This window comes from Entelurus aequoreus, linkage group LG02 (genome assembly GCF_033978785.1).
Source record: "Entelurus aequoreus isolate RoL-2023_Sb linkage group LG02, RoL_Eaeq_v1.1, whole genome shotgun sequence".
In the NCBI taxonomy this organism is placed as follows: domain Eukaryota; kingdom Metazoa; phylum Chordata; class Actinopteri; order Syngnathiformes; family Syngnathidae; genus Entelurus; species Entelurus aequoreus.
The window spans coordinates 89988511-90001254 of record NC_084732.1 but is presented as its reverse complement, the minus strand read 5'-3'; the positions used below and the strand labels follow the sequence as shown (position 1 = coordinate 90001254).

Below are 12744 nucleotides of genomic sequence, written 5' to 3'. Positions count from 1 at the left end.
CTTGGTGCCTGCTTTGACTTACATGACCATAGTATATCATGCAAAAGACTGTGTGGAAACGCACAGTGCTTGGTGCCTGCTGTGACTTACATGACCATAGTATATCATGCAAAAGACTGTGTGGAAACGCACAGTGCTTGGTGCCTGCTTTGACTTACATGACCATAGTATATCATGCAAAAGACTGTGTGGAAACGCACAGTGCTTGGTGCCTGCTTTGACTTACATGACCATAGTATATCATGTAAAAGACTGTGTGGAAACACACAGTGCTTGGTGCCTGCTTTGACTTACATGACCATAGTATATCATGTAAAAGACTGTGTGGAAACGCACAGTGCTTGGTGCCTGCTTTGACTTACATGACCATAGTATATCATGTAAAAGACTGTGTGGAAACACACAGTGCTTGGTGCCTGCTTTGATTTACATGACCATAGTATATCATGCAAAAGACTGTGGAAACGCACAGTGCTTGGTGCCTGCTTTGACTTACATGACCATAGTATATCATGCAAAAGACTGTGTGGAAACGCACAGTGCTTGGTGCCTGCTTTGACTTACATGACCATAGTATATCATGCAAAAGACTGTGTGGAAACGCACAGTGCTTGGTGCCTGCTTTGACTTACATGACCATAGTATATCATGCAAAAGACTGTGTGGAAACGCACAGTGCTTGGTGCCTGCTTTGACTTACATGACCATAGTATATCATGCAAAAGACTGTGTGGAAACGCACAGTGCTTGGTGCCTGCTTTGACTTACATGACCATAGCATATCATGCAAAAGACTGTGTGGGAACGCACAGTGCTTGGTGCCTGCTTTGACTTACATGACCATAGTATATCATGCAAAAGACTGTGTGGAAACGCACAGTGCTTGGTGCCTGCTTTGACTTACATGACCATAGTATATCATGCAAAAGACTGTGTGGAAACGCACAGTGCTTGGTGCCTGCTTTGACTTACATGACCATAGTATATCATGCAAAAGACTGTGTGGAAACGCACAGTGCTTGGTGCCTGCTTTGACTTACATGACCATAGTATATCATGCAAAAGACTGTGTGGAAACGCACAGTGCTTGGTGCCTGCTTTGACTTACATGACCATAGTATATCATGCAAAAGACTGTGTGGAAACGCACAGTGCTTGGTGCCTGCTGTGACTTACATGACCATAGTATATCATGCAAAAGACTGTGTGGAAACGCACAGTGCTTGGTGCCTGCTTTGACTTACATGACCATAGTATATCATGCAAAAGACTGTGTGGAAACGCACAGTGCTTGGTGCCTGCTGTGACTTACATGACCATAGTATATCATGCAAAAGACTGTGTGGAAACGCACAGTGCTTGGTGCCTGCTGTGACTTACATGACCATAGTATATCATGCAAAAGACTGTGTGGAAACGCACAGTGCTTGGTGCCTGCTGTGACTTACATGACCATAGTATATCATGCAAAAGTGCAGACATTTAAATACTTTGTATAGTTCAAGACTTACAGTCATTTGAAAACATCACTGCGCTAGTTGCCATCTAAAAAATTCATTTGGGATTGTCCGGCGGGCCAGATTGAGAAGCTTAAAGGGCCGCACGTGGGCCTTCATTTGCCAAAGTCTGCTGTAAGCTGATGTTTAGCCAAAGTTTCCTTTTGCAGTCTTGTTTGCCCCGTAAAGATTTGCATTTCCCGCACACAACTAGAAGCTCCGGTTTCAGATGCAGGAACAAGTTTATTGTGCTGCTACCTTTTTTAACAAACTTTGCAGCGTGCAGTCATTTGCTGCAAAACCAAACCACTTACAACACTTTTCTTCGCAACAAACGTCTCACTCTTGTTAGCAGTAGTCAAGTAAGGGGGAGGGCAGAAACTACAAAAATATGCAGGAGCAAGATGAGAAAAAACTTGAATTATTGTCTGCAACAAAAAAATTTAATTTATCGATAAAATCGATTTATCGCCCAAGCCTAATAGTTAATGTTTATTTATTAGTCAGTAGAGGATAATAAATAGTACATCACATGACTTCAAAACAGATCTCATTCATTCAGATCTTCCCAACATCTTTTAGACTTATTAAGTAATGTAAAAATTAGACATCTGTATACAACATCATTGACCAGAAATAATTCACTATATATAATGAAGCAGACTCGGGGTGTGATGAAAACAAGCCTGGTTAGGTCTGAAACACAATGACTCAGAAGGTGATGGGTTCACTTGAAAACAAGCCTGGTTAGGTCTGAAACACAATGACTCAGAAGGTGATGGGTTCACTTGAAAACAAGCCTGGTTAGGTCTGAAACACAATGACTCAGAAGGTGATGGGTTCACTTGAAAACAAGCCTGGTTAGGTCTGAAACACAATGACTCAGAAGGTGATGGGTTCACTTGAAAACAAGCCTGGTTAGGTCTGAAACACAATGACTCAGAAGGTGATGGGTTCACTTGAAAACAAGCCTGGTTAGGTCTGAAACACGAGACCACTGCTGGTGCTATCAGCATTCTCCTCCCCCACCCACCAGCATACCACCATTGTTATCACAGACAGACAAAACACAGTTGGAGAGGAGCCGCTTAGTTAAGAATCAGGCCGACTATAGGACTTTGGCAAAAACTAACTTAAGTATCAGGCCGACTATAGGACTTTGGCAAAAACTAAGTTAAGAATCAGGCCGACTATAGGACTTTGGCAAAAACTTAGTTAAGATTCAGCCCGACTATAGGACTTTGGCAAAAACTCAAACAATAGTCCAACCACGACCAAGGAGAGTTTCACATTTCTACTAGCATTCATACTGGAAATACAAACCCCAAAAGCAGTGAAGTTGTCAAGTTGTGTAAATGGTAAATAAAAAGAGAATACAATGATTTGCAAATCCTTTTCAACGTATATTCAATTGAATTTCAGGCAAGGCCTTCAGGCAAACCTAGGCTGTTTTAAGATTATAAGACACTGCTTAACTCTTATCTGTGCTTTTACTTTTATGAATGCAATGATTCTGTCACACATATATTATGGCTTAACCACATGGTCCCAGGCACACCAGTCATCAATCAAGACCATTGAGTGTCTTTATAACCGCACCTTGAAAGTTCTAGACAAGAAGAGTATACGATATCATCATTGCCAAATTTTAACCAAATACAATATTGTAAGTTTTACCAATTTTATTTTGTTACACACAGTCAAACTGGTTTTTAAATGCTTGTATATCTCTGCTCCCCAATTGCTCTGCAAGGCAATTACAAGACTGCAAAGTGGTAGCAGATCTACCACCCGAGCAGTGTCAAAAGGCAACTGTTGTGTTCCATTCCGTAGAACATCTTTTGCCCAGACTGCCTTTTCAATAAAAGGACCACAACTATGGAACTCTTTACCGGACACTTTGAAAAGTAGACCTGCACTTGTCACTTTCAAAAAACAAACAAAATGATGGCTAGTTGAGCAACAATCGTGTTTCCATGTTTAGTTTTTACTCATTTTTACTAATTGGTTTTTATCTAGTCTGCACTTTGTCTGTGTTAATATTATTATTATTGGCTTTTATCTAGTTTGCACTTTGTCTGTGTTATTACTATTATCATTATTATCAACTCATTCTATTTTTTATTTTCCTATTTTAATGATGTTGGATCTGTGTTGTTGTTGTTGTTGGGGACAAGTGTTGTAAATGAGCTTTGGCTACAAACACTGTGATGCATGCATCGGATAACTGTTTCAGATGTCTAGGTTTTTGTATCTGTCCCTATTTCAAATAAACCTCTATAATAATAATAATAATAATAATAGACTGCAAAGACAAGATATTTCATGTTCACACTGAGAAACTCTGTTATTTTTTGCAAATATTAGCTCATTTGGAATTTGATGCCTGCAACATGTTTCAAAAAAGCTGGCACAAGTGGCAAAAAAGAGTGAGAAAGTTGATGAATGCTCATCAAAGACTTATTTGGAACATCCCACAGGTGAACAGGCTAATTGGGAACAGGTGGGTGCCATGATTGGGTATAAAGGCAGCTTCCATGAAATGCTCAGTCATTCACAAACAAGGACGGGGCGAGGGTCACCACTTTGTCAACAAATGCCTGAGCAAATTGTTTAAGAACAACATTTCTCAAGCAGATATTGCAAGGAATTTAGGGATTTCACCATCTACACTCCGTAATATCATCAAAAGGTTCTGAGAATCTGGAGAAATCACTGCACGTAAGCCATGATATTACGCACCTTGGATCCCTCAGAAGGTACTGCATCAAAAAGCCACATCAGTGTGCAAAGTAAGTAAGTGCAAGTTAAAACTCTACTATGCAAAGCCAAAGCCATTTATCAACAACACCCAGAAACGCTTCGCTGGGCCCGAGCTCATCTAAGATGGACTGATGCAAAGTGGAAAAGTGATCTGTGGTCTGACGAGTCCACATTTCAAATTGTTTTTGAAAACTGTGGACCAAAAAGGAAAATAACCATCCGGACTGTTCTAGGGTGAAAGTGTAAAAGGCAGCATGTGTGATGGTATGGGGGTGTATTAGTGGTCAAGACATGTTCTAGGGTGAAAGTGTAGAAGGCAGCATGTGTGATGGTATGGGGGTGTATTAGTGGTCAAGACATGTTCTAGGGTGAAAGTGTAGAAGGCAGCATGTGTGATGGTATGGGGGTGTATTAGTGGTCAAGACATGTTCTAGGGTGAAAGTGTAAAAGGCAGCATGTGTGATGGTATGGGGGTGTATTAGTGGTCAAGACATGTTCTAGGGTGAAAGTGTAAAAGGCAGCATGTGTGATGGTATGGGGGTGTATTAGTGGTCAAGACATGTTCTAGGGTGAAAGTGTAAAAGGCAGCATGTGTGATGGTATGGGGGTGTATTAGTGGTAAAGACATGTTCTAGGGTGAAAGTGTAAAAGGCAGCATGTGTGATGGTATGGGGGTGTATTAGTGGTCAAGACATGTTCTAGGGTGAAAGTGTAAAAGGCAGCATGTGTGATGGTATGGGGGTGTATTAGTGGTCAAGACATGTTCTAGGGTGAAAGTGTAAAAGGCAGCATGTGTGATGGTATGGGGGTGTATTAGTGGTCAAGACATGTTCTAGGGTGAAAGTGTAGAAGGCAGCATGTGTGATGGTATGGGGGTGTATTAGTGGTCAAGCCATGGGTAACTTACACATCTGTGAAGGCACCATTAATGCTGAAAGGTACATACAGCTTTTGGAGCAACATATGTTGCCATCCAAGCAACGTTATCATGGACGCCCCTGCTTATTTCAGCAAGACAATGCCAAGCCAGGTGTTACAACAGCGTGGCTTCATAGTAAAAGAGTGTGGGTACTAGACTGGCCTGCCTGTAGTCCAGAGATTGAAAATGTGTGGCAGCTAAAATATGAGAAGGGAGACTGTTGAACAAAGCAAGAATGGGAAAGAATTCCACTTCAAAAATGTGTCTCCTCACTTCCCAAACCTTTACTGAGTGTTGTTCAAAGGAAAGGCCATGTAACACACTGGTAAAAAAATTTTTTTTTGCAATGTGTTGCTGCCATTAAATTCTAAGTTCATGATTATTTGCAAAAATAAAGTTTGTCAGTGTGAACATGAAATATCTTGTCTTTGCAGTCTATTCTATTGAATATAAGTAAAAAGGATTTGTTGTATTCTCTTTTTATTTACCATTTACACAACCTGACAACTTTACTGCTTTTGTACTTTGTACTACAAAAGTGCAGTGAAGCCATTCCTGAGAACAGTGGGCTAATTCAGACCTTCCCAGCAAACGTGACGTAGATGGCTCCTCCCACAGGATGAGTCATGTGACAATACTAACAAGATGTAGATGACTCCTCCCACAGCATGAGTCATGTGACAATAAGTATGAGGTGACTCTCCAACAACAAAGATGTTGAGTCAACACAATGAAGGAGTGGGCTATGGATGAGGTGGTGCCAAGCAGTCACGTGGTCTCCCTTCAGACAGACTGATGACTAATGTGGGACACGTGTGATTGGCCGTCTCACAATGAATGGAGAAGAGAGGCTTCAACATCACACCACCAAGCAGGCCTCACATACAATTCTTTTATGAGGGTGACAACACACTAGTGGCTACAATCACACACCAGTGGCTACAATCACACACACCGGTGGCTACAATCACACACACCGGTGGCTACAATCACACACCAGTGGCTACAATCACACACCAGTGGATACAATCACACACCAGTGGATACAATCACACACCGGTGGCTACAATCACACACCGGTGGCTACAATCACACACCGGTGGCTACAATCACACACCGGTGGCTACAATCACACACCGGTGGCTACAATCACACACCAGTGGCTACAATCACACACCAGTGGCTACAATCACACACCAGTGGCTACAATCACACACCAGTGGATACAATCACACACCAGTGGCTACAATCACACACCAGTGGCTACAATCACACACCAGTGGCTACAATCACACACCAGTGGCTACAATCACACACCAGTGGCTACAATCACACACCGGTGGCTACAATCACACACCGGTGGCTACAATCACACACTCCAGTGGCTACAATCACACACCAGTGGCTACAATCACACACCGGTGGCTACAATCACACACCAGTGGATACAATCACACACCAGTGGCTACAATCACACACCAGTGGCTACAATCACACACCAGTGGCTACAATCACACACCAGTGGCTACAATCACACACCAGTGGCTACAATCACACACCAGTGGCTACAATCACACACCAGTGGCTACAATCACACACCAGTGGCTACTTTGAACCTTGGACAACCGTGACAAGAACAAACTACTTGTTATTTACCAACAGCAGGTTGGAACAATCTAGCTTCTTTTTACGAAATGAAAGACAGCGATTTGTGTTGAAATCAAATATTGCAAATGTGGTTCATTTTCCCTGAGAAGGGAAACAGAAGCGGTACCACATGGAACCACATCCCGTCTGCTTTACTTCCTGCTGGGAACACCAGCACATTAGTGGGTGATAAGCACCACAAACTCCCGACCTTGTGGTACAGTGTTGTGGACCATGCCTGCTGATGTCCTTGCCAGTCTTACCTTGTGGGAGTAGTGGGGGTCCATGATGCGGGCTAGACCAAAATCCCCAATCTTCAGCACCAGGTCCTCTGTGTTGACAAAGAGGTTTGCGGGCTTGAGGTCACGGTGGAGCACATTGGCAGAGTGGATGTACTTCAGCCCCCTGAGGAGTTGGTACATGAAGAGCCTGGCGTGGTCTTCGGACAGGAGGCCTCGATCCAGCACCTTGCACAGGTCGGTCTCCATGTACTCCTGCACTATGTAGACAGAGTTGACTTCAGTCAGGGACACCACATCTTCAGTTAGCCTGCGACCGCTGGGACCCAAAGTTTCAAAGACCTAGACAAAAAGCAGAGGTCAGCCAAGTATATCCCAGCAAAGTCAGCCCTGGCACAGGAATTACCTTGACTATGTTGTCATGGTCCAGGCGTCGTATGATTTTAATTTCTCGCAGGGCATGCTTGACACTCTGGGGATCGGTCAAGATAATCTTCTTCACAGCCACTCGCTTGTCACAGTCGGTGTCAACTGCTGAGAAGACCATGCCGTTTCCTCCGTAGCCAAGAGGCTTCAAGTCCATGTATCGAGAGCCCAGGTCAAAGCCGTGGATGTTCATTAGGGACTCAAACTTCTCTGCCATGGTGACTTTTAAGGCTCTTGCACCAAACCTCACTAATGTTCGGTCTGGAGCTTTCTCAACTATGGTCAACGCTAGCAGAAGACCCCTTCAAACTGCGCTAACGGACCCCCACGACCAGGTACTCCCTGTGCAGTTGCCACGGTCAGATACCGGACACTTTGGCCTTGTTTAACTTGCTTTTCATCTTGAATGACCACAGGTTGAAATGTCCAACTCCACTCCTGGGGATGGATACTTCTTGGAATGGAATGGCAATGTTAGGCTCTCGAAGCATGGAGTTGCATCCTCACAGTGTAGAACTGGTCCTGAGCAGCTTCATGGGATTTTACTGACTTTTGATTCAATGGTTCCTAAAGACTATCCTGATCCTGACAAAATGGTTTAGAGGCTGACCTTTAGATTGGAGTTATTGGTTAGCCTCAATGATCAGGTGGCTCAAGCTCGCCACAGTCGCAATCGAAACTATCCTCCATTTTAGTAGGCAACAAGCTGAAAGACAAGGGAACAGAAGGAACAGACGTGTCTTTAGAAGTCAATAAAAACAACTTGGATAACATTTTCATGTATTTAGCAAAGTCTTCATTGTCCCGTCAATAGCTGAAGTCCTGCCACAAAGCCTCTGAATCTAGTATTTGCATACAATGTACAATAACACATTGGACTCACTCCATCCAGCTGTACAATCACTGGCCATACAGCAATAGATGATATCAGTCTATTACCTGATGATATCAGTCTATTACCTGTATAATCACTGGCCATACAGCAATAGATGATATCAGTCTTTTACCTGATGATATCAGTCTATTACCTGTATAATCACTGGCCATACAGCAATACATAATATCAGTCTATTACCTGATGATATCAGTCTATTACCTGATGATATCAGTCTATTACCTGTATAATCACTGGCCATACAGCAATACATAATATCAGTCTATTACCTGATGATATCAGTCTATTACCTGATGATATCAGTCTATTACCTGTATAATCACTGGCCATACAGCAATACATAATATCAGTCTATTACCTGATGATATCAGTCTATTACCTGATGATATCAGTCTATTACCTGTATAATCACTGGCCATACAGCAATAGATGATATCAGTCTGATGGTATCAGTCTATTACCTTCTCTGTTAGCTACATGTCTTTCTTTATCATGTCTATTTTCTGCTGCAGCTGTGACATATTGTGTAATATTGTACATGATCATTGTTCTATATTGTAGATATATAGCAGCTGAGATAGGCTCCATAGACAAAAAGAAGAAAGTGTGATCATATTACGTCTATACTGGCTCACCTGCACTGGCTTCCTGTGCACCTAAGATGCCACTTGAAGGTTTTACTACTTACGTATAAAATATTACACGGTCAAGCTCCAGCCTATCTTGCTGATTGTATTGTACCATATGTCCCGGCAACAAATCTGCCTTCAAAGAACTCCGGCTTATTAGTGATTCCCAGAGCCCAAAAAAAGTCTGCGGGCTATAGAGCGTTTTCTATTGGGGCTCCAGTACTATGGAATGCCCTCCCGGTAACAGTTAGAGATGCTACCTCAGTAGAAGCATTTAAGTCTCATCTTAAAACTCATTTGTATAATCTAGCCTTTAAATAGACCCCCTTTTTAGACCAGTTGATCTGCCAATTCTTTTCTTTTCTACTCTGCTCCCAACCCGGGGTGGACCGCTAGCCTGTCCATCGGATGGGGACATCTCTACGCTGCTGACCCGTCTCCACTCGGGATGGTTCCTGCTGGCCCCACTATGGACTGGACTTTCGCTGATGTGTTGGACTTTCACAATATTATGTCAGACCCACTCCACATCCATTGCTTTCGGTCTCCCCTAGAGGGGGGGGGGGCCCACATATGCGGTCCTCTCCAAGGTTTCTCATAGTCATTCACATTGACGTCCCACTGGGGTGAGTTTTCCTTGCCCGTATGTGGGCTCTGTACCGAGGATGTCGTTGTGGCTTGTACAGCCCTTTGAGACACTTGTGATTTAGGGCTATATAAATAAACATTGATTGATTGATATGATATCAACATGTCTGTACATCTGTGTTGGCCCTGTGATGATTTTGTTGCAGCCCTAATATATACATACACACACACATATACATACACACACACATATATATATATATATATATATATATACACATACATATATATATATATATATATATATATATACATATATATATATATATATACACATACATACACACACACATATATATATATATATATATGTGTGTGTGTATGTATATGTATGTATATATATGTATATGTGTGTATGTATATATATACATATATATATACATATATATACATACACATACATATATACACACACATACTGTATATACATACACATATATACACTTATACACATACTGTATATACATACATACACACACACATATGTATATATATATACACACACACACACATGTATATATATATACACACACACACATATGTATATATATATACACACACATATATATACACACCCACACATATATATACACACGTATACTGTACATATACACATATATATATATACACACCTATATATATAAATACTTATATATATATACTTATATATATATATATATATATATATATTAGAGATGCGCGGATAGGCAATTATTTCATCCGCAACCGCATCACAAAAGTCGTCATCCACCCGAACTAACATTTGATCAAAACCACAAGCCGTTGTTCTATATGTAATATAGACGATGCAAGGCATGCCTGTTCAAGAAAGGAGACTGATCCAATGCAGCAGAGACATTCAATGTGTGCCACGCATGAATATCTCTTGGCCACGCATTAGAGGCTAAGAGATATTAATGCCTGATAATATTTATCATCATTATTATAATATTATTGTCATTTCCATTAAGAGAGTGTTGACTATTATTGTTATTTTTCCCCCTGGTCTTTAGTATTCCCTTTTTTAGTTTGTCGCGTACCACGTTTGCTGCCGGCGTTGCCATCTTTTTATTTTTTTCTTCTTCTTCTGTTGTGTTGTGGTGTGTCACGCCAAATTTCTTCCCCCTACAAAAACCTCCCCCCCCATTGACTTCCGTGGTCATGTTTCCTCTTACGTCATTGACGGCGATGGATAGCACTTGGGCTTTGACTGCCCGTCGCTGGAAGGATACTTCGGCTTTGACAGCTGCTGGAATCTGAAGAAATACATTATTGTTTTTTTTTGTACAGGCGCGAAACAGGACAGTCGCGTGCGGGTTAAGGACCCCCGGCAACTTTGTGACTTTATTGGACGCACCTCCGGAAGTAAATGGAGGGGAAGGCTTTTGTAGGGGGGGAGAAATTTGTCGTGACAGCAGCAGCAGTGCCTGATGAATAATTGCCGGTTTCAAAGAGTGCTGCTCCTTTTTCCTATGTGGGTAACAACATTTAACTATGGATTTTTTTCTTCTGAATTGGTTCAACCGCCACCTGCCCGAATCTATTTAAAATCAAATTTTTTCGTCATGCATCCGCCCGACCCGCGGATTATCCGCGGTTGTGTCCGCAAACCGTGCATCTCTAATATATATATATATATAAATATATATATGTGTGTGTGTATATATATATATATATATATATATGTGTGAGTAATGTTAGCTAGTGAGTAGTGTTAGCTAGTGAGTAATGTTAGCTAGCGAGTAGTGTTAGCTAGTAAGTAGTGTTAGCTCTATTAGCTTGTGACTAGTGTTAGCTAGTGAGTAATGTTAGCTAGTGAGTAGTGTTAGCTCTATTAGCTAGTGACTAGTGTTAGCTAGTGACTAGTGTTAGCTCTATTAGCTAGTGAGTAGTGTTAGCTCTATTAGCTAGTGACTAGTGTTAGCTAGTGACTAGTGTTAGCTCTATTAGCTAGAGAGTAGTGTTAGCTCTATTAGCTAGAGAGCTGGAGAGTAGTGTTAGCTAGTGACTAGTGTTAGCTAGTGAGTAATGTTAGCTAGTGAGTGTTAGCTAGTGAGTAGTGTTAGCTCTATTAGCTAGTGACTAGAGTTAGCTAGTGACTAATGTTAGCTAGTGACTAATGTTAGCTAGTGAGTGTTAGCTCTATTAGCTAGTGAGTACTGTTAGCTAGTGACTAGAGTTAGCTAGTGACTAATGTTAACTGGTTAGTGTTAGCTCTTAGCTGGTGAGTAATGTTAGCTAGTGACTAATGTTAGCTAGTGAGTAGTGTTAGCTCTATTAGCTAGTGAGTAATGTTAGCTAGTGACTAGAGTTAGCTAGTAAGTAATGTTAACTAGTTAGTGTTAGCTCTTAACTAGTGAGTAATGTTAGCTATTAGCTAGTGGCTAATGTCCGCAGACAATACTGAGTAATGTTAGCTAGTTAGCTATTAGCTAATGTCCGCAGACAATACTGAGTAATGTTAGCTAGTTAGCTATTAGCTAGCAGCTAATGTCCGCAGACAAAGGCGCGTTGTTGTTGGCAGACTAGCTAACTACTAGCTGACTACTATCTGACTACGTGGTGAAAGCAGACTAGCTGACTACTATCTGACTACGTGGTGAAAGCAGACTAGCTGACTACTAGCTGACTACGTGGTGAAAGCAGCACAAAGCCAGTGTGGGTTAACTTCTTCAACACGACGGCCGTGGATGTGAAAATGATTTGGGAGTACTCACAGCGCGTATTCGTCGCATGGGAGCCCGGCTGGCGTCAGTCTACGCGGCCCAGCTTGGAGTGCGCTCCGCTCCCCGAGCTTAGCCGATCTGATGCGGTCGCCATTGAGGATGGGCGGAGCTTGGAAAGGCGCAGTGACGTCACTCAGCTGCCTTCAGGGACGGTAGAACAAGTCACTATCGCTCAGCTTCTCTCCGAACACTGACGTCATTATATACTGACTGTGAGTCGGTAACACTTACAGTTATACGCTTAATTCACCTTAGAATCACGAGAGCCGAGTCGGGAGCTGTTGTGGACCGTTTGACAGCTTTATTTACACACACTGAGAACAGAAGTACAAACCACCTGGTTCTCCCCCTGGTGG

At 42.1% G+C, this 12744-nt stretch overlaps 1 protein-coding gene across 2 annotated transcripts in view; it reads right to left on the bottom strand.

Annotated features, from left to right (window-relative positions):
- Positions 1-12536, bottom strand: part of LOC133640681 (mitogen-activated protein kinase 6-like) — a 38227-nt gene extending 25691 nt beyond the window's left edge. For both annotated transcript variants that reach the window (XM_062034245.1, XM_062034253.1), the window contains exons 1-3: positions 12380-12536; positions 7471-8196; positions 7089-7406 (exon numbers count right to left, since the gene is read on the bottom strand). In XM_062034245.1, coding sequence (XP_061890229.1) covers positions 7089-7406; positions 7471-7707 — 555 coding nt within the window. In that variant the 5' untranslated portion in view covers positions 7708-8196; positions 12380-12536. The remainder of the gene's footprint in view (positions 1-7088; positions 7407-7470; positions 8197-12379) is intronic.
- Between the last annotated feature and the right edge of the window lie 208 nt (positions 12537-12744).